A 22,358-nucleotide genomic window follows, 5' to 3' on the forward strand; every position below is an offset into this window, starting at 1 on the left:
TGCATAGAAGGCAGGAAAGACCCAGAGCAGCCCAACAAACCCATATGGGCAGGGGCAGCCCAAGGGTTGGTGGTGCCCATGGCGCTTCTCCTCCCACCGGCTGGCCCAGGCATATCCCAAACCTCCTGCTGGCAGTGGGCACACCCACCCATCAGCCAGTTGGCACAGGCAGGCGCTTCTGGAGGCAGGCACATTTGGAGCCACATGCTGCCTAAGCAGCCTGGGTGGGCATGCCCTGAGGTGTCCCCTGGCCTGGCACGTCAGGTGGCAGAGTTGGGACTGAAGCACTGCAGGGCTTTGGTCTGCCAGTGCCTGCCGCCTTCTGACACCCTAGGCAGTTGCCTAGGGCCACCTAGTGGGTGAGCCACCCCCACATGTTGGCTCCAATCACTTCAGGCATGACTTGACTGAACCAGGATACCTCAGTTTTTATAAGATCCTGGTTTGAAGACTGCTTCTTCAGTCTGGACCACTTGCCAAGATGTGGACAGATCTAGGACAGATCTGCTTCTCTCTGTTCTACCTGTCGCCTCCCTGAACATCAGACCTTGCATATCTATGATCATACCTCTGGCTCTTGAGCTCTCATGAGGTTCCTTGGAAAGCCAGATGACTGCCTGCTTTTCACCCTCCTCCAGCCCCCAGCAATGACAGATTCAGCCCTAGCACCCTGGCAAAGACCTACCTCCCCTGTAAGCTTGTTCACAACATGGAAGCGGGTATTTTGCTGAGGCTCCCAGCTGATTCCATCCAAAAAGGACCTGCCAAGACTCTTGGCTGTGATGATTTTCCACAGGTTCATTTTGAGGGGCAGCTCAATGAAGATCACGTAGTTTTCGCTCATTCCTAGAAGCAAAAGATGACAGGGTTTAGGCAAGCTCTGTCCCAATCGCACTTCTGGTCACTATCTCTGGCAATTCTACTGGATGTGCATGAGTTTCGGTTCCAAGGAGGGACACTCTCACCAAAGCTGTGGTAATAGGAGGGCTTCATCTTCTCTTCTGGCTGAATGGAGCACAGGATTTTTGCGCCCTTCAGATTGGTGTCTTCAGGGCTAGACTTCTGTGGGGGGATCTGAATGATGTTATATTTTGAACCTGGACAGGAAAAAGCACATCTGTTAGGAATGATTCTGACCACAGCTGCAAGTGGGTTTGGGCCTTTGCCTGTTGCGTTATTGGTGTACCTAGCACCTTTTGCTAAAGGACACATCAAGCGCTAAACAAGACACCAGAGTAGGAGCACAGCTCGTGCCAAATTGCTCTGGAACCATGCTTTGATCGAGCCTAACTCCCATGAGCTGCAAACCAAAGGTTCTGGGTAAGCAAGATCCCAGTGGGCAGAAATTCAAGAAAAAACATCAGAGAATGGGATTGTTACCAGGAAAGTTTCAGAGGGTATCTGTGTTGGTCTGCAGCAGAACTGCTAGAATCAGAACAGCTTAAGCTTTGACTCTCAAAAGCTCATGTCCCAAAAATCTTTCTGGACTCGAATCTAGCTGTTCTACCAGGAAAGGTTGCTATACGTGTACCCTTCCTAAGGGTACTCCAATTGCTCTGATGAGAGCTGAAACAGGCTTACCATCTCTTAGGGCCGGCGTCCACCTTGAGGTTCTAAAACTATTTTTAAAAACACAGCGGACAGATCAAACTCATTTAGCAAACTGTCCTGTGATATTATGCTCTCGAGGGACCCGGTGCGATCAGGCTATATAAACAAATTATTAACTCAGTACTCCATCCCTGATGCACTTCTTAGACTTTCAGCAGCCAAAACGCATCTAAGAGACTGGGTCTTTAGGTGTGATGCCCTGTCTGACAGGGCATTAATTCAGAATGCACCATTGTTTAAATTAATTAAAAGCGACCACTTTAGAGCGTGGTAACTAACTTAAGATTTCGAATTATAACCTTAGAGCAGTGTTTTCTGCTCTACGCTTTGAAACCATGCCAAAGACCGTTTTAGTCAGGCGGTACAAACAAATCCCCAAGGATCAACGCTTGTGTATCTGCAGGGGGATTTACCCCATTATTTATTTCATTGTCCACTCCATGTACAGCCCAGGATTAAGTTTCTTGATGGGCTACTAGTGGGTACAACCTCCACTCAGAAAATGAGAAAACCATATTCTTGCTGTCCGACTGCAACCAATATATTTCTCATAGAACATCATTGTTTGCTCTGGCAGCAAGAAAAATAAGAGCTAAGGTAGTTAGCTCTAGAGCAGAATCCCACAAATGATGTTGTTTTTGGTGGTTCATATCAATGTTAATTCTACTAGATTTTATTTTCTTGTACATGTCTCTCTTTTTTTAATACTGTGCTACTCTGTGGATGATGTTTTGAGAAGGCCTATGGCCACCTACAAATAAATTCTACCATTTCTAGGCTATACGTGTATGGTTTTAAATAATCATTGTGGATTTCAAAACACTTGAAGATTCTGGGCCAATCTTCTGCTTTGTATTACTAACTCGTGATAGGAGCAGTTATAGTCCACAAGTGCCACAGCTGGTATCAGCAACACCTGCCAAAAACGGCTGGTGCACATGGCACTGCCCAAAGACATGCTTTTCCATGACACCAGAGATGAAAGCAAGAATGCGAAAAGGGTCATTGTTGTATTTTAAAGCATGGATCCTCAAACCGACTTGCAGGAAGTCAAACATCTGAGCTGCACAGTCTTCTTTGGCTCCCTGCTGCTGTATACATCATTGCAGGTTGATCAACCTTGTCAGATATACTCAGAATAGGCCTTCTGATTTCCTAGAAAGTATCTGTCTGGGCACATTCTGAATAAGCATGAAACAGCAATAGCAGGACAGAATGTAGCCCTGGCAGATAGTAAAAGGAAACCATGGTACAAAATTTTAATCTTTTAAAAAACAAACTCTCCATTCTCTTAGGTTTTCCCCCAATGTTTTTTATAATGAGAATAAACCAGACAGCTTTGCCAGCAATTCATGTGGCCCAGCAGTGAGGGTTGGGAGCTGCAAGAGAGAAAAGTCAGCAAATTCAAGGAACTGCTGGGGAGAGCTGGAGCAAGTGAGCTGCCTATGCCTCAGCCTCACAGGCCATGAACAGTTTCTCTGGGGACTGGAAAGTTCTTGTTGTTACAAGCTTGTGAACAGGATTCAGTGAACTCTCTGAACACTTTCTGTTTGAAAGATACTTCCCTCACCCACACCAGTTTCTACATGAGGGTTCCTATCCCAATGATACACATTTTGTTCTCCATCCCTTTGCCCCATATGAAAATTATGAACACACTTTAAGAAAAAGAGGGCTAAAGAGAGTTTTGTTTTCTATGTAAAATCCCCCATGTTCCATCCCCAGCATCTTCAATAAGGATCTCTGGTACCAAAGAGCTGCTCTCACAGAGTTAGGAGGACCAGTGGGATGGCTCAGAAGAAGGCAATTTCGTAAGTTTGTATGTTCACATTCATGGGATATAAAGAAACCCTTTCTCCTCTAAGCTTTCCATGTAAGACTCTAACCTTACTGTTCTGACACTAGAATACTTCAGCTTCTGTTCAGAGCATGAGCCCAATTATTTACTTCCAAACATTTTATGAGCATAATCACAGAAATAAGTACCCAGTAAAGAACAAATGAGAACTCAACCCTGCTGGTCCATGACCGTAATAAATGACTGATTAATAAACCATATATTTCCATTATTTATTTATTTTTCATCCCAGCCAACCTTGAGTACCCAACTCCAATTATTTACTTCCAAACATTTTATGAGCACAATCACACACTGTTTGACTAGGTTGATACTTCCACACAGCTTATACGGGAGACATATACAGCCCAGCATAAAAACTTAAAACAATCTTACCAAATGTGGGTTTAATTGGTAATATATATAACCTATTACAAGCCTGGTCTGTTTTATATTGCCAGTATATGTAAATATATTTGTAATATGTGTGCATGTTTTATATGGGTTTCAAATAGACCACTGAGGAAGACCATATAGGCTGAAACGCATTTGGCATGTGGTGACAGATATCAACCTTAGGAAATGCCATTGTGCGGTTTTAACGTTTTTAAAATAATTTTAATCTTGACATAGCGCTTCTAATAAATCACATATTTCCACTATTTATATTTTTTTCATCCCACCCAACCTTGGGTACCCAACCCCAATTATTTACTTCCAAACATTTTATGAGCACAATCACAGACATAAGTACCCAGTAAAGAACAAATTAGAGAAGCCCAACCCTGCTGCTCCATGACCGTAATAGATGATTGATTGATGCGCTGATTGAACCCTAGACCACATCTCTAAATCCACTAGCCTTACCATGTTTCCCATACGAATTGCCCATGTTGTATGCTGTTCCGTCTGGGTCGTAATGTGGGTGGGCGGTCGCCCCATTCACTGCAGCATACTTGCTCCAATCCACCTGCCAATGCAAAGATGCTTGTCTTTCCAAGAAGTAGCTCTTGAAATCTTCAAAATATTTTTCCAGTACTGGAATAAACTGTGTGTCTCTATGTTTGCAACCAGCTATGCACGATGCTATTTGGATATTCATACTACGGGTAATAACATAAATGGGCCTTTTGGCTAATAGATTAAAATTAATTAGTTAACGGGTGTGGTGTATGCAGCACTTGCTGCAGGAGTTTTCTGCATGCACTGATCTTTGTAACTTGGGGAGCACCTAAAATTGTAATTCCTTACCTGCAAACTGAAGGGACTCAGCTGTCATTCCATTGCGTTTCCCTATCATTCCACTGCAGCCTCAAGCCCAAACTGAGCTCAGTCCAAGGTGATGTCTCCTTCGGTATGGGTTACTCCCAGCATATGCTGAAATTACCCCGATGGACACCAAACTGGAAATGTTGGGACCACCCCACACACACCCATCTGAGACCCTAATCCCGTGGCTGTCCCACCCCCTTTACCTTCTCCTTGGACTCCAGGGTTTCCACATCTACTCTGTGCATTAAGCTGGTCTCTGTGCTGACATAATAGTCCCCTTTGTAGACCACATAGTTCACACTGCAGTTGTCAGTGGTACCTGGAACAAAAGTCCTGGCTTAGTTTGTGGGTGTGGTATGAAACACCAGGGGTTCATTGGGTGGCATGGATGCATTTATAATTAAGCACATCCACTTGTGGAAATCACTGACATCTTGAGAGAACTGACTGAGGAATAGGGTTGCCAGCTCTGGGTGGGGAAATACCTGGAGGTTTTGCAGGTGGAGACTGGGGAGGGTGTGGTTTGGGGAGGGGAGGCTAATAGCCTTCCGTTTGAATACTACGTGTATATACACTGAGCAATGTGATAGATATTCATCCATTGCAACTAATTCCTGATAGTCAAAGCGATAGCGTAACATAAGAACATAACAAAAGGCCCTGCTGGATCAGACCAAGGCCCATCAAGTCCAGCAGTCTGTTCATAGTGGCCCAACCAGGTGCCTCTAGGAAGCCCCCAAACAAGATGACTGCAGCAGCACCCTCCTGCCTGTGGGAAATAGTGATTCATACTGGGTTCCCATCTCAGGGATGCTTCTGTTTGATCACAATCTCAGTCTTCGACTCCACTCTGATCCGCAGCTTGGGTAGATGCTCTACACCCAGAGCAGAGCAACACTTACCTCGCCTTGAGCGTTTCATCAGGAGTGTGGACTCATTTTTGGGACTTTGTGTTCTGTTATTGTGCCTTCTGTTATTGTGCATTGTACATTTGTGATTCATTGCCTTTTGGAATTCATTGCCTTTTGGTATTTATTATATATCCAGTTAGCCATCAGTGCTGTCCTTGCTTTTCTTACAACCACCTGGAGGTTGGCAGCCCTACCCATCCACATGCTTCTCCCTGCTTTGCATTCTTCCATTGTCTGCTCAAGAGCCCTCCTACTGCCTTCGCTCACAGCTGCCTCCCGCCCTTTCCCCAGTGGCACTAGGCAGTGCATGAAGCAGACAGCATGGGTAGTGAGAGGAGTGCTGGCAAATCAGTGCAGAAGGGACACCAGCAGCAGTGGCCCCTGCATGAAACTGTGGGCCTCAGCAGCTGCCCCACCTCAGAGTATGCTTACGCTGGCCCTGACTTGATCACTTAACCACTCTTGCAACCCTTGGTCTGCAAGTTGAAGAACACTTTCCTGGGAGCAGACACCACTGAATAGACCTAAGTAGGATTCTGAGTGGACCTGTTTAGGATTGCTCTCTCAATTTTTCTTTTAAAATGTTTCCTGTTTTTGCAGTTCAAGAAGCTCAGCTGTTTTAAGCACGGTTTCCAATTTGGCACAAAAATGATGGGGGATGGCGTTCAAGGGCAGGCAAGAAAAGTACGCTCCTATTGGGCTCAGGTCCATGCCGAATCCTGCCCACCCTCTGCAACAGGCACACTGTAAAAAAAAGTCCACACAACTGCAAAACGTTGCTCCACAATTTCGTTTTAGCATTTCTTAAAGGAAAGCAACAGCATCCAGTACACAAGATGTGATAGAGCAGATCTAAGAAAGATACTGACCTGGTTGTTCGAACTTTGACATGAAGCGACCAAAAATGGTCTTGCAAGGGTCCGGCATAGCCAGGGTTCCAAATTCAGAGGTCGTGATCCGGTTGTTCTGGATGTTAGCCATATAGGAATCGCTCCTTAGGAACTTGCTTTGGTATTTCACGACCCCATTCTCAATAGTGAACTGGTGTAGCAGGGCAGCACCATCAAACCAATGGTTGTACCTTTCATCAGAGAAAAGAAACACCGTCAAAGGAGAAGAAAGGGGGGAAGTCTCCAAATGTAGGGAAATTGTTTAATAGCTTTTAATCAAAATTCACACACCTGGTGGGGTGGGGGAATAAATTCTAATGGATACAAATCCGCAAGGTTTTTTTTGTCATTTTGTCATTGGGAACACCTCTTCCTTGTAAATATCAAATGTTTGGAAAAGAAATCTTTCTTTAAAAGGTAAGCATATCAGGTAGAAAGAAGGGCAGCACTACAACATAAGCAAGAGTCCCCTCTGTTATTAGTCCCAGAAGTTCAGAGGAAAAGGTGCCCTGTAAGCCAGGCCTTCAGAGAATCACCTATGGGGAGCAAGAATTGCCTCTAGGCGACCAGGCAGGAATGCAGAGCTTGTGTTGTTGTGTTTTTTTCTGAGACAAAAATTACTAACACAGGTAGGTGAGAACACAGCATAGTTACAGTTTTTTGTGGGCTAGTAACTACAGACCCAGAGACAGCTGTGGTCACTACCGAAGTTTGGAATTAATAAACCCGAGAGAATCCAACAACAAGAAGCAGGCCTTACTTATCTTTTCCAAACTCGAACTTCCCTGGCCCGTTCCGCAACAACTTGCCCTTGAGCCATTGGGGGATGTTCCCTTTGACCTGTGTAGGGATTTGTTGGGGTGTCTCCTCCACACTGGCAAACAATGGTGCGATACATTCCAAACCTTTCCGACTGCTGAAGGTGAGCTGCTGCTTCTGGCTAGATACGAGGCTATTCAGAACTGTGGGAATAAAGTGAGAGGTTAGTAGACAGGAAGAGAATAATATCATTGCCACTGTGTACAACACAACCCTGGTGTATCTCAGGTGAGAACTTCACCGTTAATTCAATACAGTTGTGACTGAATGAGACCATTTCAAAGAATGGACTGGTACAGCAAAGAACAGGGTTCATACACTGGAAACAAGGGAGACCTCACCTAGAGTACTGTGTTCAGTTTTGGGCACCACAATTTAAGAAGGATGTAGACAAGTTGGAACATGTCCAGAGGAGGGCAACAAAGATAGTGAGGGGTCTGGAGACCACGTCCTATGAGGAAAGGTTGAAGGAGCGGGGTATGTTTAGCCTGGAGAGGAGAAGACTGAGAGGTGATATGAGAACCATCAAGTACTTGAAGGGTTGTCATATAGAGAGAGGAGGGTGCTGACTTGTTTTCTGTTGCCCTCGAAGGTCAGACCAGAACCAATGGGTTGAAATTAAATCAAAAGAGTTTCCATCTAGCCATTAGGAAGAATTTTCTAACAGTTAGAGCAGTTCCTCAGTGGAACAGGCTTCCTCGGGAGGTGGTAAGCTCTCCTTCCCTGGAGGTTTTTAAGAAGAGGTTAGATAGTCATCTGTCGGCAGTGCTGATTCTATGACCTTAGGCAGATGATGAGAGGGAGGGCATCTTGGCCACCTTCTGGGAATGGAGTAGGGGTCACTGGGGGTGTGTAGGGGAGGTAGTTGTGAATTTCCTGCATTGTGCAGGGGGCTGAACTAGATGACACTGGTGCTCAAAATATTGTAAGGACCACTGGGATCCTGAATGGGTTGTTAGAATCCGTCATGAGCACAAATTACAAGTCTGCTCCCACATTAGGAAGGTGCAAACACTCTTATCCACCATGTTGTTTTTAATGAACAAGGAATAGATTGTTACAAGAATCTGGAGTCTGATAAATGTGTTTGTAATACCATTGTTTCATTTACTTACTAAAATACTTACACCCACTTTTCAGTCGGGGGCAAATTCCAAAGCATCTTACAATAATAAGTTAAAATATACAGAGCTTATGTATGTGCATGGGCATGTGTATGGTCAATTGTGGACTGTTCCCATTTGCAGGCTGGCACCTGTAGAAGGCCTTCCTCAGATGAACAAAGCTATTGTTGTGGAGCATAGGGGGAGAGACAGTCTCACAGATATGAGGGTCCACGGCCATGAAGGGCTTTGTATGTCATAGCCAATACTTTAAATTGAGCCTGGTAATTGATGGGCAGCCAGTGTAGAAGGTCTAGCTCCCAATAATAGCCAAGCGGCAGCATTCTGTACCAAATGGAGTTTCCAAATTGATTTTGAGGGGATAGTAATGTACAGTGCATTACCGTTGTGTAGTCTTGATGCCACCATGGAATGTACCCAAGTGGCCAGATCAGCCATAGCAAGGTAAGGGCCAATTTTTCGAGCTAGGATGAGTTGGAAGAATGCCTTATTTGCAACTGTGTTGATGTGCTTCTCCAGCAATAATGTTGGGTCCAGTATAACCCCGAGGCTCTTAACCGATTTTTCACATCAAAATAAAGCAACGTGAAAAACATTTGGGCTAGCTCTCATTCGCAAAAGGGGAAAAAAAACGCCAATATCAAAGTAGAACAAAGTACAGCAAAATGCAAATAAAAATTAATGTTGCTCAAGGCATTTATTCTTGCCTAGTTTGCAATTAAAGCTCTAGTGGATATTTACATAACTGCACCAAAGCTTGCTCTGACTTTGCAAACTGTATTTACTTGGTGCATGAGTAACTCATTTGCTTGAGGACTGTGCCCCCGGTTTTGTTGCATTATGTGTAGCTGCTACATAAGATTACTCTGGAACCTTTGGAGTCCAGCTCATTTAATTCCAACAAGAAATATGCTCTTAACTAACCACTCATCCTGTGATATTCTGCTTTGTTAGCAACAGTAGAAAACAGTCTTAGCAGGTACGCTTCATGGTTTGAACTGTCAGGAAACCTTGCAGAGTTCAGCGAGGAGCCCAGCTTTAACGAGAGCTTTTGGCACCTGTTCACCAATGACATCCTAGCCCTAAATCTGCATTTTCCGACTGAGAGAATCAAACACTTCTCTTTTGTGTAATCTGCACAGCACAAGAGAGACTTGTGCATTCAGTCCATCCAGCCTCGGATGCTTTTTAAAAATGCCAGCAATACAACCTTTGTGGGAGATTGAGGGGGGGGAAACTCTTACCTGGGATGTACTGGAGCAAAAACCAGAGGAAATCAGCCACATTCTTCGTTAGGAGACTGGTGAACGAAAGGATATAGGAAAGCATCTGATGTAGTGCTCAAATAACAAAGCAAATTCTAAGTATCCTGTTTCTACTCAAAATGCATCTGACACTGTGGGAATACAGAGAAGGGCTGGCTGAACACTGCATTTCAAAATAAAAGCCTTCTCAGCAGCCTGAGTTTATGTAACAGGGATGGGCTGGCACGTGCCAATGTCATGTGCAATATTATGCAGAAGAATCTCTGCCCTTTAGACCATTCTCCTTTAGAAATAAATCAGGGAAGGAAGAGTGTTCCTCTTGCCCCCTTAATATGTTCTTCCTTTCACTCACTGAAGAATTATTTAAAGTGCAATCCTAAACACAGTCAATGGGCTTAGAAGGGTATAGTTCTGCTTAAGACTGCACTTTGTATCTAGCTCTTTTGAACAATATTTTAAAAAACACAAACAAAAAACCTGAATTTCCTCATGAGCTTCCCTACCAATCAACATTTTCAAAATGACATTAATGTGAGTTGTCTCAAAATATCCACTGACAATCTGTAAAGAAATAAATGTTCCTTGTCAGCAAATTTCCTTCTATTTTTGATCAGAGGAAGTAAGCCAGACACAGCTGTGACCTCTTTGGAGCCAACAAAAGGGCAGACTTCAAGGAAAACTGGGACACAGCCTGTCTCTTATCCATCCACAGGAGCTAAATGAATGTACCTGCCATTTACCTCTGCCTCAATGTAAACAGATAAGGTACAGGGATGTTCTCAAAGGGAAGGGTTGAAAAGAAATGGTGTCTCTATAAGTAATGTTATTTGGGGCACCAGATTTTTATTTATTTCATTTACACCCTGCTTTTCTCCCCATTGGTGACCCAAAGTGGCTTACATCATTCTCCTCTCCTCCATTTTATCTTCACAACAACCCTGTAGGATGAGTGTGTGGGACTGTCCCAAGGTCACCCAGCATGATTCCATGGCAGAAAAAGGATTCGAACCTGGGTCTCCAAGATCACAGTCCAACACTCTAACTACTATACCACACTGGCTCTTTTGGAAGAGAATACGGTACTTTTAAGACAAAAAGCTAAGTCCCAACAAGAAAGAACAAAAAATGTTATTTCTGAAACAAACACTTCAGGCTTGTGTAAATTCTTTATTGTATACAGTTTGAAAGAAACAAACAAGCAAACAGACAAAAAGGCTTCCCTTTTGCACAGCGATTGTTTGGGGCCAAAGTCTGACCCCAGGGCACGATGTCGCGTACACGATTTTATTAATGACAACTTTAGGACCAAAATGCGAGACCCCAAAAAATCAAAATCAGCTATGCTGCACCGGTTGAAACCCGGCTGTCATTGGACAGGGAAAGAGGAGCTGCGGAGACAGAGAAAACGGTTGGCTTCGCCATCCCAGCGCCAGCAGCGCACCCTTCCCCACTTTTGTGGGAGCCGCTTCCAGCTATTAAGCCACTCTCCCCAAAGGATTCTTGTGTGCCACGCAGAGAGCTCTGCTGCCTTCTTTCCCTTATTCAATGACTTGGTGATAAAATGACCAAAGCTGAGGCAGCAGTGGACAATCGTTGTGTTTTGCCAGCGGCGGGCGTTGCATCTCAAAGTCTCCACAGCATGGCCACGGCCTCGCAGATGCCCACATCATGGTAGTTGAAGTAGCAGAGGCCGGCAAAGGTGGCAGCGGAGAGCAGGTAGAGGCCGGCACTGGCTAGTTTGAAGGACGTCTCTCCGTGGACGTAGTCGGTCACAACTTGGCTGAGGCCCCTGAGGTGGGAAGATTAAAGAGCAGTGTGAAAAGACAAACCACAGACACCTTCCAGATTGGCCCCGCCCTTCGTCCTAAACTTCTCAAGGGCAATTTCCTTGGGAACTCTTGACTGATCGAAATATCAACATAACCTTTTGTGACTTCCGCGTGGCTCAAGACGGCGTCAACTGCTGACAGAGGAGAATCCCTTTTCTACATTCACAGCCATTATTGTACCTTCTGTCCTCTGGGAAAGCTGCCAGGGAGCGTGGTTAGATCCCCTGGGGGAGAAACTTCTACCCAGGAAATTTTCCTTAAAGTGGTAGATTTTATCCCCAACAAAAGGATGAGAGAGGCCACAGCTCTCTTAGCTGCAAAAGGTCAGACTGCAGGAAGACATGCACACAGAGGCTTGGGAGAAGATTCTGAATGTGCAGATGTTGCCAAGCACAATTTATTTATTTACTTGCTTCATTTATATGCCGCGTTTCTCCCCAATCGGGACCCAAAGTGGTTTACATTCTTCTCCTCTCCTCCATTTTATCCTCACAACAACCCTGTGAGGTAGGTTAGGCAGTGTATCTGCACTGGGGTCACCCAGTGAGCTTCCATGGCAGAGCAGGGATTCGAACCTGGGCCTCCCAGATCCTAGTCCAGCATCCTAGCCATTACAACACCACACTGGCTCTCCTGTTGGCACAAGCTGCGAATACCCTCTCTCTCCAAAACAGCTTTATCCTGCCCACCCTGCCAGGGGCTCAGGGAAGCGTGCACAGTTCTCCCTTCCCTGTTTTATCCTCACAACAATCCTGCTAGGTAGGTGAAGTTGGAAGTGTTGTGACTGACTCGATGTCACCCAGCAAATGTTTGTGGCAAGACTGGGGATTCGAACCTGCGCCTCCAAGATCCTAGTCTGACACTTTAATCACTACACCATGGCGACTCTCCCAGTTTTAAAGGACTGCCAGTACGGGCCTCTTTGATAGTCAGCTATGCTGGAGCTGGAACAATGAAAGCATAAAGGATGCAGATTAAATGCAGGACACAGATTAAATGCCATTGAATGCCCAGAGTCCTGTCTTACAGACTGAGGCCTGGGGGAGGGGAATAGCCCCATCCTTCCCCAGTATATGACTATTGGTTTCAATCAGCTAACGCTAGACACCACTGGTAAATCACATAAGGAGACCCTTTCTTGGCTCTAAAACAGGAGTGGGAGTGAGTAAATGTCAGGAAACTTTGCGCATTTCACTTTGAAAACTGTTTGGTATTATTCGAGGAAGGGGGAAATTGGGGTGACCAGGCAGGCAGAGGCTGAACAGCCCGCCCCGTTCAAACAATCAGTTCACAAGTGGTCCTTTGTCTACTGAGTTACTCACAAGACCATTCGTCACCAGTGTCTTTTTTTTTTAATTTTTTTTAATTTTTATAATATAAAACAAAACAAATACAATAACAAACAAAAAATAAAAACAAAATACAAAAGAGTATCAATTATGATTATACAGAATTATAAAGTTCAACAAAGCCAAAATACCCTTTTGACCCTCCACCCACCTTAAAAAGTGACCCTTCACCTGACTTCCGCAGAAGTGTCTAAACAGTTTTAAAAGTTATTAATTAAAGTAATATAAAAGTAGATAATCTTGTTTCTATAACTCACTAACTAAAGTAGTAAAATCCATTTTTGCCAGTTTGTCCCAATACGTGATGGCCTTTGCCCAAGTTTTTTAATTCTTCCATATCTTTACCCTGTAGGAATTCTGTTAATTTGGCCATCCTCATATACATCCATAGTTTCCCTCTCCAGTCACGAATTGAAGGTTTATTCACTTGCTTCCAAACTTTAGCTATTACAATTCTTGCAGCCGCAAAACTATATTGACAAATGACCCTATCATTACTACCCATTTTTTCTTGTGGGATTCCCAATAAACAAAATGCAGGTTTTCTTTTTTACTTTCATATTAATCAAATTATTAGTTTCTATAATAACTTTTCCCCAAAAACTTAATTTTTTTACATATCCACCATGCATGCATAAATGTTCCTCTTTCCTTTCCACATTTCCAGCATAAGCCCATATGTCTTCAACAGCTTGACTCCTGCCTGCGGTGGGGAAAGTCCCTGGCTCACTAGGAAATGAAAAAACACAACCCGCAAGCAGGGAGAGCGCAGAGGATGATGAAACGGCAACACACAAAGCTCTGGGTGAGGACTCACATGGAGTTCAGTGGCCAATTTTGCTCACCCAGATTCAAGTTTGTATCAGGGCTGCCAGAGGCAGTTGTGTTGCCCTGTCTGCCCCACAAACCACCCCCCGAATCTCCCCCCAAAGAGGGGCTCTAGTCCACCCCATGCGAGGCAGTGCGTTGCATGGGGTGGACTTGAGCCCCCCCTTTTGGGGGAGATTCAGGGGGTGGTTTGTGGGGCAGACAGGGCAACACTGCTGCCTAGGCCACCCCTTCCCCTGCCACAAATGCCTTTAAGTGCTGATTCTGGTTGCCCCACAGCAGCAGGCACAGAGCCCCACCAGGACTGAACCACTTTTCGGTAGGGGGCTCTGACACCTTTTTTGACTTCCGCTTCCGAGTTGGCCTGGGGTACATGGCTTCCCTGCCTCCTAACACACAACAGCAAAGCATCCTTCAAGAAATCAACCACTGCTGTTCCCCACTACAAGCTCAGACGGTCAGGAGACCAAGGTGTCCCGTGCTGCTATCTGAAGAGCTACTGTGAGACCTGCTTCGCTGGACAGCGAGAGAAGCAGGGGGAAAACAGGGATTTCCCAGGGTTCTCACACAAGATGAAGTCATCAGGAGCTGGGGGGGGGAGAGGATGTGGCTTTGAGTAGGAGCAGGGTAATCCCCACTTCAAATCACACCTCTGGTGGTGTGGTGGTTAAGAGTGGTGGTTTGGAGCAGTGGAGTCTGATCTGGAGAACCAGGTTTGATTCCCCACTCCTCCACATGAGCGGCAGAGGATAGTCTGGTGAACTGGATTTGTTTCCCCACTTCTACACACGAAGCCAGCTGGGTGACGTTGGGCTAGTCACAGCTCTCTTAGAGCTGTCTCAGCTCCACCTACCACACAGGGTGTCTGTTGTGGGGAGGGGAAGGGAAGGAGATTGTAAGCTGGTTTGATTCTGCCTTAAGTGGTAGAGAAAGTCAGCATATAAAAACCAACTCTTCTTCTTCACATCACTCAGTAGCCTTCGTGGAGTTCTCCCACTCCAGCGCAGACCCGCAACACACAAAAAATAATGTCGGCCCATCCTAGGATTGTCAAAAGGATTTGTAAGAGGATCCCCTGGAAAGAGCTACGAACGCTTAAAACATAACAAATAATGGGTTAATATCACATTAGAAAACTTTTGACCCATCCATGATGGAAGCAGACGTTCAGAAGATGCAGGCCTTCCGGGCCATGGGGAGTTTCAGCTCTAGGGGATGAAGCTACACCTTCTGTGGGTCCACCTCTGCCCACCTTACCCCACCTCTCCTGCAGCCTCCCTTGTCGAACTGTACATCTTTTGAGAGATGACCACGGGTCTGTTACGCCAGGGGGAGGACGTCTCACTGTCTGATGAATAAAGGTCTTATGGGTAAATCTTCAGGTTAATCAGCACGGAGAAGATGCTGTAAGCAGGATCCATACAGTTTTATCATAGGATGGCTATTTTATATTTTATGCTGGCCTTTGGCTGTAATAAAGATGAATGGATCTGACTGGCACAGTGCCTTTTTCACTCTCTCTGCAGGTTCATTACCCGTTGGGGGAATTTTTGAGATGGAAAAGCCGCAGAGCAGCTTCCAGACTGAGGTCTCAGAAAAGGGCAAGAGAAACTCCAATGACTCAGCCTTTGGGCGTGGGGACGCAAGAGATGCAGTCAGCGACTAGGTGACAGGATTGAACCTGGCAAGAAACGCACCAGAGAAATGACAATCTCTTAAGGAGGCCTGGGGGAGGGTTGTAGGGCAAAACACACATGCAAAATTGGAAGATATATGCATATATGCAAATATGAGGAGCCTCCATGGCAGGATGACAGAGTGGGGGGGGCAGGTGCGAAATGAGAGCATCAATACAGCAGCCACTTCTGAGACCTGACGGGGCAGAGAAAATCAACAGGACAGACCCTGCAAAACAACCTCCAACAGAAAGCCAGGAGGCAGCATATGGGGGCCAGTGAATACAGTAAGGCAGGGCATATAAGAAGCACCATTTCTTCCATAATATCGCTGGGTGGAACACCAAGCCTGAAAACAGACATTCAGCACTAGAATAGGGGTCTCCTACCTTTCTGAGCCTTTGGTGGGCACAGCCATAAATTGACTGCCCCAGGAGGCAATCAGGGAGGGGCTGTGGCTCAGACTCTAATTAAGAGTCTGGCCTGAAATTAGAATCATAGAGTTGGAAGGGACCACGAGAGTCATCTAGTCCAACCCCCTGCACAATGCAGGAAATTCACAACTACCCCCACACCCCCAGTGACCCCTACTCCATGGCCAAAAGATGGCCACAAGAAAGCTATATTAAGTCTACTGCAGAAAACCGCCAAGATGGAGAGATGCATTTTGGAATGAAGGATGCTCAATTCACAGCCCAACATTAAGGGCAGCGTTTGGCTGGTACTAAATGCGAGAACAGAGCCCCAACAAGGACTTGTCACAGTTGCCCATATAGCTAATCTCTACTAACTGATCAGGGATTAATAATCCATAAGAGCAGAAGCCAGCTGACTCTGAGAAGCACTACTGAAAAACAAATGATTGTTGAAAATTACTCCAAACTGGCTTCCTCCAGTTCAGCTGGCTGTGGAAATCTCTTCCCACAAAAAATTGATAGTGTCCAGAACAAGCACCAGCCCCAAAGAAGAAGTCTAACACAAGTTATCTGTTGGTTTCCAGGCCCAATGTCGGCTTTGACCTATAAAGCGGTAAACAGTCTGAGGCCAGGACACTTAAAAGGTATGCCAAATTCCCCCTGGTTCTGCCCAGATGGCACAGGCTACTGTACAGTGTCTGAAATGAGACAGGTGGTTACTAAGGAGAAGGCCTTTTAGTAATGGCACCTCAGCTCCTTTGCAGGAGACTGTGCTGTATTGTGGCCTGGTTGTACTTGTCTGCAATATGCCATCATTTCCCCACTGCTCTCTTCTCAGGATGGTAGTAATTTGGTTTTGTTTTATTCCAGATCTATGACATTTTAAACTCTGGTATTGTACCGTTACGTTTTATTGTTATCTGCCCTGAAGGCATGCAAGTATTTTAAAATATTAATGGTACCTTAAGGACCAAATTAGTTAGCATTAAGTACCACACTGCTCCCTAGTGTTGAGCTAAAGCATCGATACAGAAAAGACAATTTCCCTTTTATTAAGATAAGTTTCAGAGGGTAGCCTTGTTGGTCTGCAGTAGAACAGTTAGATTCGAGTCTGGCAGTACGTCAGAAATCAACAAGGTTTTCAAGGTGTAAGCTTTCGAGAGCAAGAGACATCCTGACGAAGGGAACTTTGACTCTTGAAAGCTTATACTCTGAAAATCTTGTTGATCTGAGGTGCTCCTGGATTTGGATTTAATTTCCCTTTTTTGGTTTCATTTCACGGATTGGAGAAACCAGAAGCACCTCGAAGGCACCCTTGGTTGTTATCTTGCAAGTGCATCTAAACCAGAAGCCTAATAATAAGGCAGAAGTGATTTCTACAGCAGAAAACTCTAGTTGCAAAAGAATTAAAAATCTGAGAAGATAAAACTCTGAGAATTAAAACTCTGAGAAGAACTGCCTTGCGGAATCAGACCAACACCTATCTACTTAGTCTTGGTTCTCTGTCTCCCACAGAGGCCAGCCATGTACGCCTGGGAAGCTCACAAGCAGAGCAAGATGAACAAAGCTCCCCTACCCCTGCACTACCTCTCTGACAGAAAGTATTCCAAGGTACAGTGCTCCTGTACATGGGAGATTCCATTTTGTCACCGCTCACAGCCATGAAAAGAAGTCCCTGCTTACTTGGCAGCCTGAACAAGCAAAGGGCCAAAAGACAGACCAGATTAGAAATAAGAGGGCCGATCCTGGAGTACCATATTATCTAGATCAGGGGTGTCAAACATAGGGCCCAGGGGCCAAATCTGGCCCCTTGAGAGCTCCTATCTGGCCCATGATCCAGCCAAGGCAGCCACCCCCCGACTCCTGAGGTGTCAATTATCAAAGACTGTTAAATAAAAGAAAATACTGGAAGAGTGTTATTGTGTTAAGCATGCTTGTATTTTAAGTAAACAATAAAGTTTAAAAAATATCATTAATTGGCTTTGCTTGTGTTTTCTATAAAGTTTGTATCTCTAGTTCATGGCATTAAATTTTACGGTACGCATGGCCCAGCCCAACCAAGTGACATTTATGTCATATCTAGCCCTCATAACAAATAAGCTCGACACCCCTGATCTAGATCCAAACATTTATAACCCGCCTTTCCTCTTGGTTCAAAGGGTGTAACTTGTCAGAAATAACAACAGGAACTCCAGCATCTACTTCCAAACTGTCTTGGACCATTAACAGGTCCACTCTGTTTTTACAGGACAATTCTGACATCAGTGGCATCCCCTGGAGGTCACGGCACTGCTAGAACTTCGACTGGCATCTCTGGAGATTGTCAACTTGACAAACAAGGCCCCCCCCCCATCATTCTTTCACAGCTGATTTCACTTTGAATTTGCCACCTTGTTTGGAGCAACTCCAGGTTTTGGTGAGAAAAATAGGAGGGCCGAGTAGGTTCCAGGGCTGTTAAGATACTAAACAAGACTTCACTAATCTTGTTTAGCGTCTTGAGTTAACAGCCCTGGAACCCACTTGTATGTCTGTGTTAAGTGCCGTCAAGTCACTTCCGACTCATGGCGACCCTATGAATTCATGACCTCCAAAACATCTTATCTCTGACAGCCTTGCTCAGGTCTTGCAAATTGAGGGGCGTGGCTTCCCTTATAGAGCCAATCCATCTCATGTTGGGTTTTCTTCTTTTCCTGCTGCCCTCAACTTTTCCTAGCATGATTGTCTTTTCCAGTGACTCTTGCCTTCTCATAAGTACGATCAAAGTGTGATAGCCTCGGTTTAGTCATTTCAGCTTCTAGGGAGAGTTCAGGCTTGATTTGATCTAGAACCCATTGATTTGTCTTTCTGGCAGTCCGCGGTATCGGTTAAAACTGTCCTCCAACACCACATTTCAAATGAACCCACCTGTTCCTGTCAACTTTCTTGGCCTTCCTAGATTCCTTACGAAAACCTGGAGGTGCCTCAAACAAGTATTCATATTGGTATAAAGTGATCATCATTTAACAGTAATTTTGTTAGCTAGCTCCCTTTTTGGTAGTTTTGTCTTAGTTGTTATTTAGTACATTTTTTAAAAACGACACTAAGAAAACAAATGAGCTCCTCAGCCACAGGCCTGCGCTGTCAGGAAGACCCGCCCTCCCACTTTGGCTGCACTTTTGGACTGACATAAAAATATCAGAAAAGCCCTGCTGGATCAGACCCAGGCCCATCCATCCCAGCAGTCTGTTCACACAGAGGCCAACCAGGTGAAGAAGATTTGTTTTTTATATGCCGACTTCCTCTACCATGTAAGGAAGAATCAAACAGGCTTACAATCACCTTCCCCCCCTCCCCACAACAGACACCCTGTGAGGTAGGTGGGGCTGAGAGAGTTCAGAGAGAACTGTGACTAGCCCAAGGTCACCCAGCTGGCTTCATGTGGAGGAGTGGAGAAACCAGCATGGTTCACCAGATTAGCCTCCACCGCTCCTGTGGAGGAGCGGGGAATCAAACCTGGTTTTCCAGATCAGAGTCCACAGCTCATGTGGAGCAGTGGGGAATGAAACCTGGTTTTCCAGATCAGAGCCCACTGCTCATGTGGAGGAGTGGGGAATCAAGCCCGGTTCTCCAGATTAGAGTCCACCGCTCGTGTGGAGCAGTGGGGAATGAAACCTGGTTTTCCAGATCAGAGCCCACTGCTCATGTGGAGGAGTGGGGAATCAAGCCCGGTTCTCCAGATTAGAGTCCACCGCTCGTGTGGAGGAGTGGGGAATCAAACTCGGTTCTCCAGTTTAAAGTCCATTGCTCATATAGAGGAGTGGGGAAATCAAACCGGGTTCACCAGATTAGAGTCCACCACTCCTACTAATCACCGCTCTTAACCACTACACCACGCTGGTGCCTTTAGGAAGCCCACCAACAAGCTTACCAGTGGCCATGGAGTGTGAGAGCTGCAGCCAACGAATAGTCCACAGCCGGTCCAGGGTACAGGTAGGCCGCAGGCAGGAGCCCAAGCAAGAAGACGCTGACCGCTCGCTCGGCCGTCCAGTGCAGAGAGGCGGCCTTGGAACCTGCTACAAAGAGAAGATGTGCTGTTACTCTCCAACAATGGCCTGCTTTGGCTACTTGAGTGTTGCTTAAGGGTTCAAGTTTGTAAATGTAGGCAGCTGCCTAGAAGTACCATCATGTCTCTCCCTCCAGCAATTAAGAATTCCCAACACCTCAGTGGCACAAAGAAGCATCATTCCCCTGCCCGCACCCCAATTAAATGTCCCAATCACACAGGTCAATTCAATTTTGTAAATTTGAACACCAATAATTGCCATACGTTATTCCAAACCCAATGGCAGACATTTGCGTACCTTTTCTTTTTGGAGAAGGAAGATGGCAGAGGTACATGTGGGGCAGCGGAGGGTATCTTGGCACAGGATTGGAATGCCAGCTTGGAAGGGAGGCGTGGGCAGCCTCCGAAGGGCACACAAGCTCCGCTCACTGAATACTGAAGCTCCCGCACACAAAGGTTTAATGTTTTGAAATGTTTTAATGTGTTGATGTTCACCACCTTGGTGGCCCTGTGTTGTGCAGAAAGGTGTCGTAGAAATGCTTTAAATAAATAAATAAAGCCTGTCTGTGCCCAAATGAATGTCCAGAAGCCAAAGGACTAGAAACGTCCTTTGAAAAAAATATATAAAGGCAAGACTTCCAAGGATGAAGTTGTGAACCTGATTTTGTCATTCTGGAGAGCATCCCTAAGGTTGTCACAAGAGGGGAACAACACAATTGAAGACGCAGAGCACCCATTTGAGAAAAGAACCACTGCAGCACACAGAAAACTCCCCAGCTCCATTCAAGACTGTAGCATGCACATCGCCATCTGCGCATTTTGAGTACTTTAACTGCCTCCTAAGTAACAGGATTTGCATTGCAGGATAAGCCCAGACCCCCATCCCCCAACAGTAGCTGTTCCACAGTTCTGCAGCACCACCATCTAGGTTCCAGCCTGCAATCAGAAGCAGGTGTTCATCAGCGAAGTGGAACCCAGCATTTATTCGCAAAGGGGAAGTCTCAAAGGCATGCTGTGGGCAGATTTTCCAACCACTGCGCGTTCAGAGTTTTCTTCAAAATGCGGAGTAGAACCGGGAATCTTTCAAAGACAGTTTTCAATTCCAAAATGTTAAGCAGCGCCGGCAAGTTGCACGATTTGGGGGATAATCAATATTAAACAGGCACTGGAAACAGGTACAGCAAAATCTTGTGCTTGAAACTGGTTGACTAATTAGTAGACACCCCAGGGGATCCCAAGATAAGTGCAAGACAAGCCAGCGATCTCTCAAGAACGCTACAAAACCCATCCTGTTGAACAGTCTCCAAGCCACCTAGGGTCACTTTGGTTCATTACTTTCTGAGGATTACTACTAACTGAGGCCACTGCATGGAAAATAAAAACCAAACGCTGCTACTTTTTCAAACCAAGAAAAATGGATCCCCCTTTATACAGCAGGAAAGAATTGAACCCACAGCCTTCAGGAATGTGATTCAATGTCCTGAACTTGACCATCTCATCATTCATTCAGAACAAAAGGAACAACTGAAGGCAAGAAAGGAGTGGAGACTTGACGGGGTTGTGGGGCAGTGCCATCCTGTCACAGCTAAAAGAACCATGAACTTGCTGCCAACGGGAACTTTGCCAAGCCACCCTTCTTTCCCCAACATGCTGCCTTACTGTACACTTCCACTATATGTTCTCAAAATCTTCCTCTGCAACCAACCATGACGGCTAGAAATCTATCTTTGTGGTGGGGGTGGCTGCAGCATTTCATTCGGGAGGGTCCATGGCTCAGTGGTAGAACTTCTGTTTGGCATACAGAGGGTACCAGGTTCAATTCTAGGCATCTCCAGTTTTTTTAAAAAAAGACCGGGTAAAAGGTGATGTGAAAGACCTCAGCCTAAGACCCTGGAGTGATGCTGCCAGTCTGAGTAGATAATAATGAGCCTGATGGACCAAGAGGCTGATTCAGTACGAGGCAGCTTCATGTATGTATTCATCTACCGTATATACTCGCGTATAAGCTGAGTTTTTCAGCCCAAAAAAAGGGCTGAAAAACCCCAACTCGGCTTATACGCGGGTCAATACGGCAGGTGGAGGGAGGGAGGGAGGGGGAACTTAAAACCACCACCACCGCGCGCCTTCCCTGCACCCTGGGAGTGGCAAGCGGGGCCTTCCTGCGGCCAGGCAGGGCCCCGCCGCCGGCCCGCGCGCCTTCCCTGCACCCTGGGAGCGGCCAGCGGGGCCTTCCTGCGCGCATGCAGGGCCCCGCCGCCGGCCCGCGCGCCATCCCTGTACCCTGGGAGCGGCCAGAGGGGCCTTCCTGCGCGCAGGCAGGGGCCCGCCGCCGGCCCGCACGCCTTCCTTGCGGCCTGGGAGCGGCCAGCGGGGCCTTTCTGCGCGCAAGCAGGGCCCCGCCGCCACCACCGGCCCATGCTCAGGGAGGGCGCTGCCGCCGCCTTCAGCTGATCAGCGGGCCTCGTCCTCCCGCCTCTCCCAGTGAGTAG

General features: G+C 46.1%; 1 protein-coding gene across 1 annotated transcript in view; it reads right to left on the reverse strand.

The window, feature by feature from the left end:
- The window catches only part of LOC130486941 (carotenoid-cleaving dioxygenase, mitochondrial-like), a 30,830-nt gene that overhangs the window by 5,115 nt on the left and 3,357 nt on the right, over positions 1-22,358 (reverse strand). Inside the window, exons 3-8 of the mRNA XM_056860245.1 lie at positions 7,282-7,483; positions 6,501-6,712; positions 4,924-5,039; positions 4,316-4,418; positions 966-1,097; positions 686-846 (exon numbers count right to left, since the gene is read on the reverse strand). Of these exons, the coding sequence (XP_056716223.1) occupies positions 686-846; positions 966-1,097; positions 4,316-4,418; positions 4,924-5,039; positions 6,501-6,712; positions 7,282-7,483 (926 nt within the window). The remainder of the gene's footprint in view (positions 1-685; positions 847-965; positions 1,098-4,315; positions 4,419-4,923; positions 5,040-6,500; positions 6,713-7,281; positions 7,484-22,358) is intronic.

This window comes from Euleptes europaea, chromosome 14, assembly GCF_029931775.1.
Source record: "Euleptes europaea isolate rEulEur1 chromosome 14, rEulEur1.hap1, whole genome shotgun sequence".
In the NCBI taxonomy this organism is placed as follows: Eukaryota; Metazoa; Chordata; class Lepidosauria; order Squamata; family Sphaerodactylidae; genus Euleptes; species Euleptes europaea.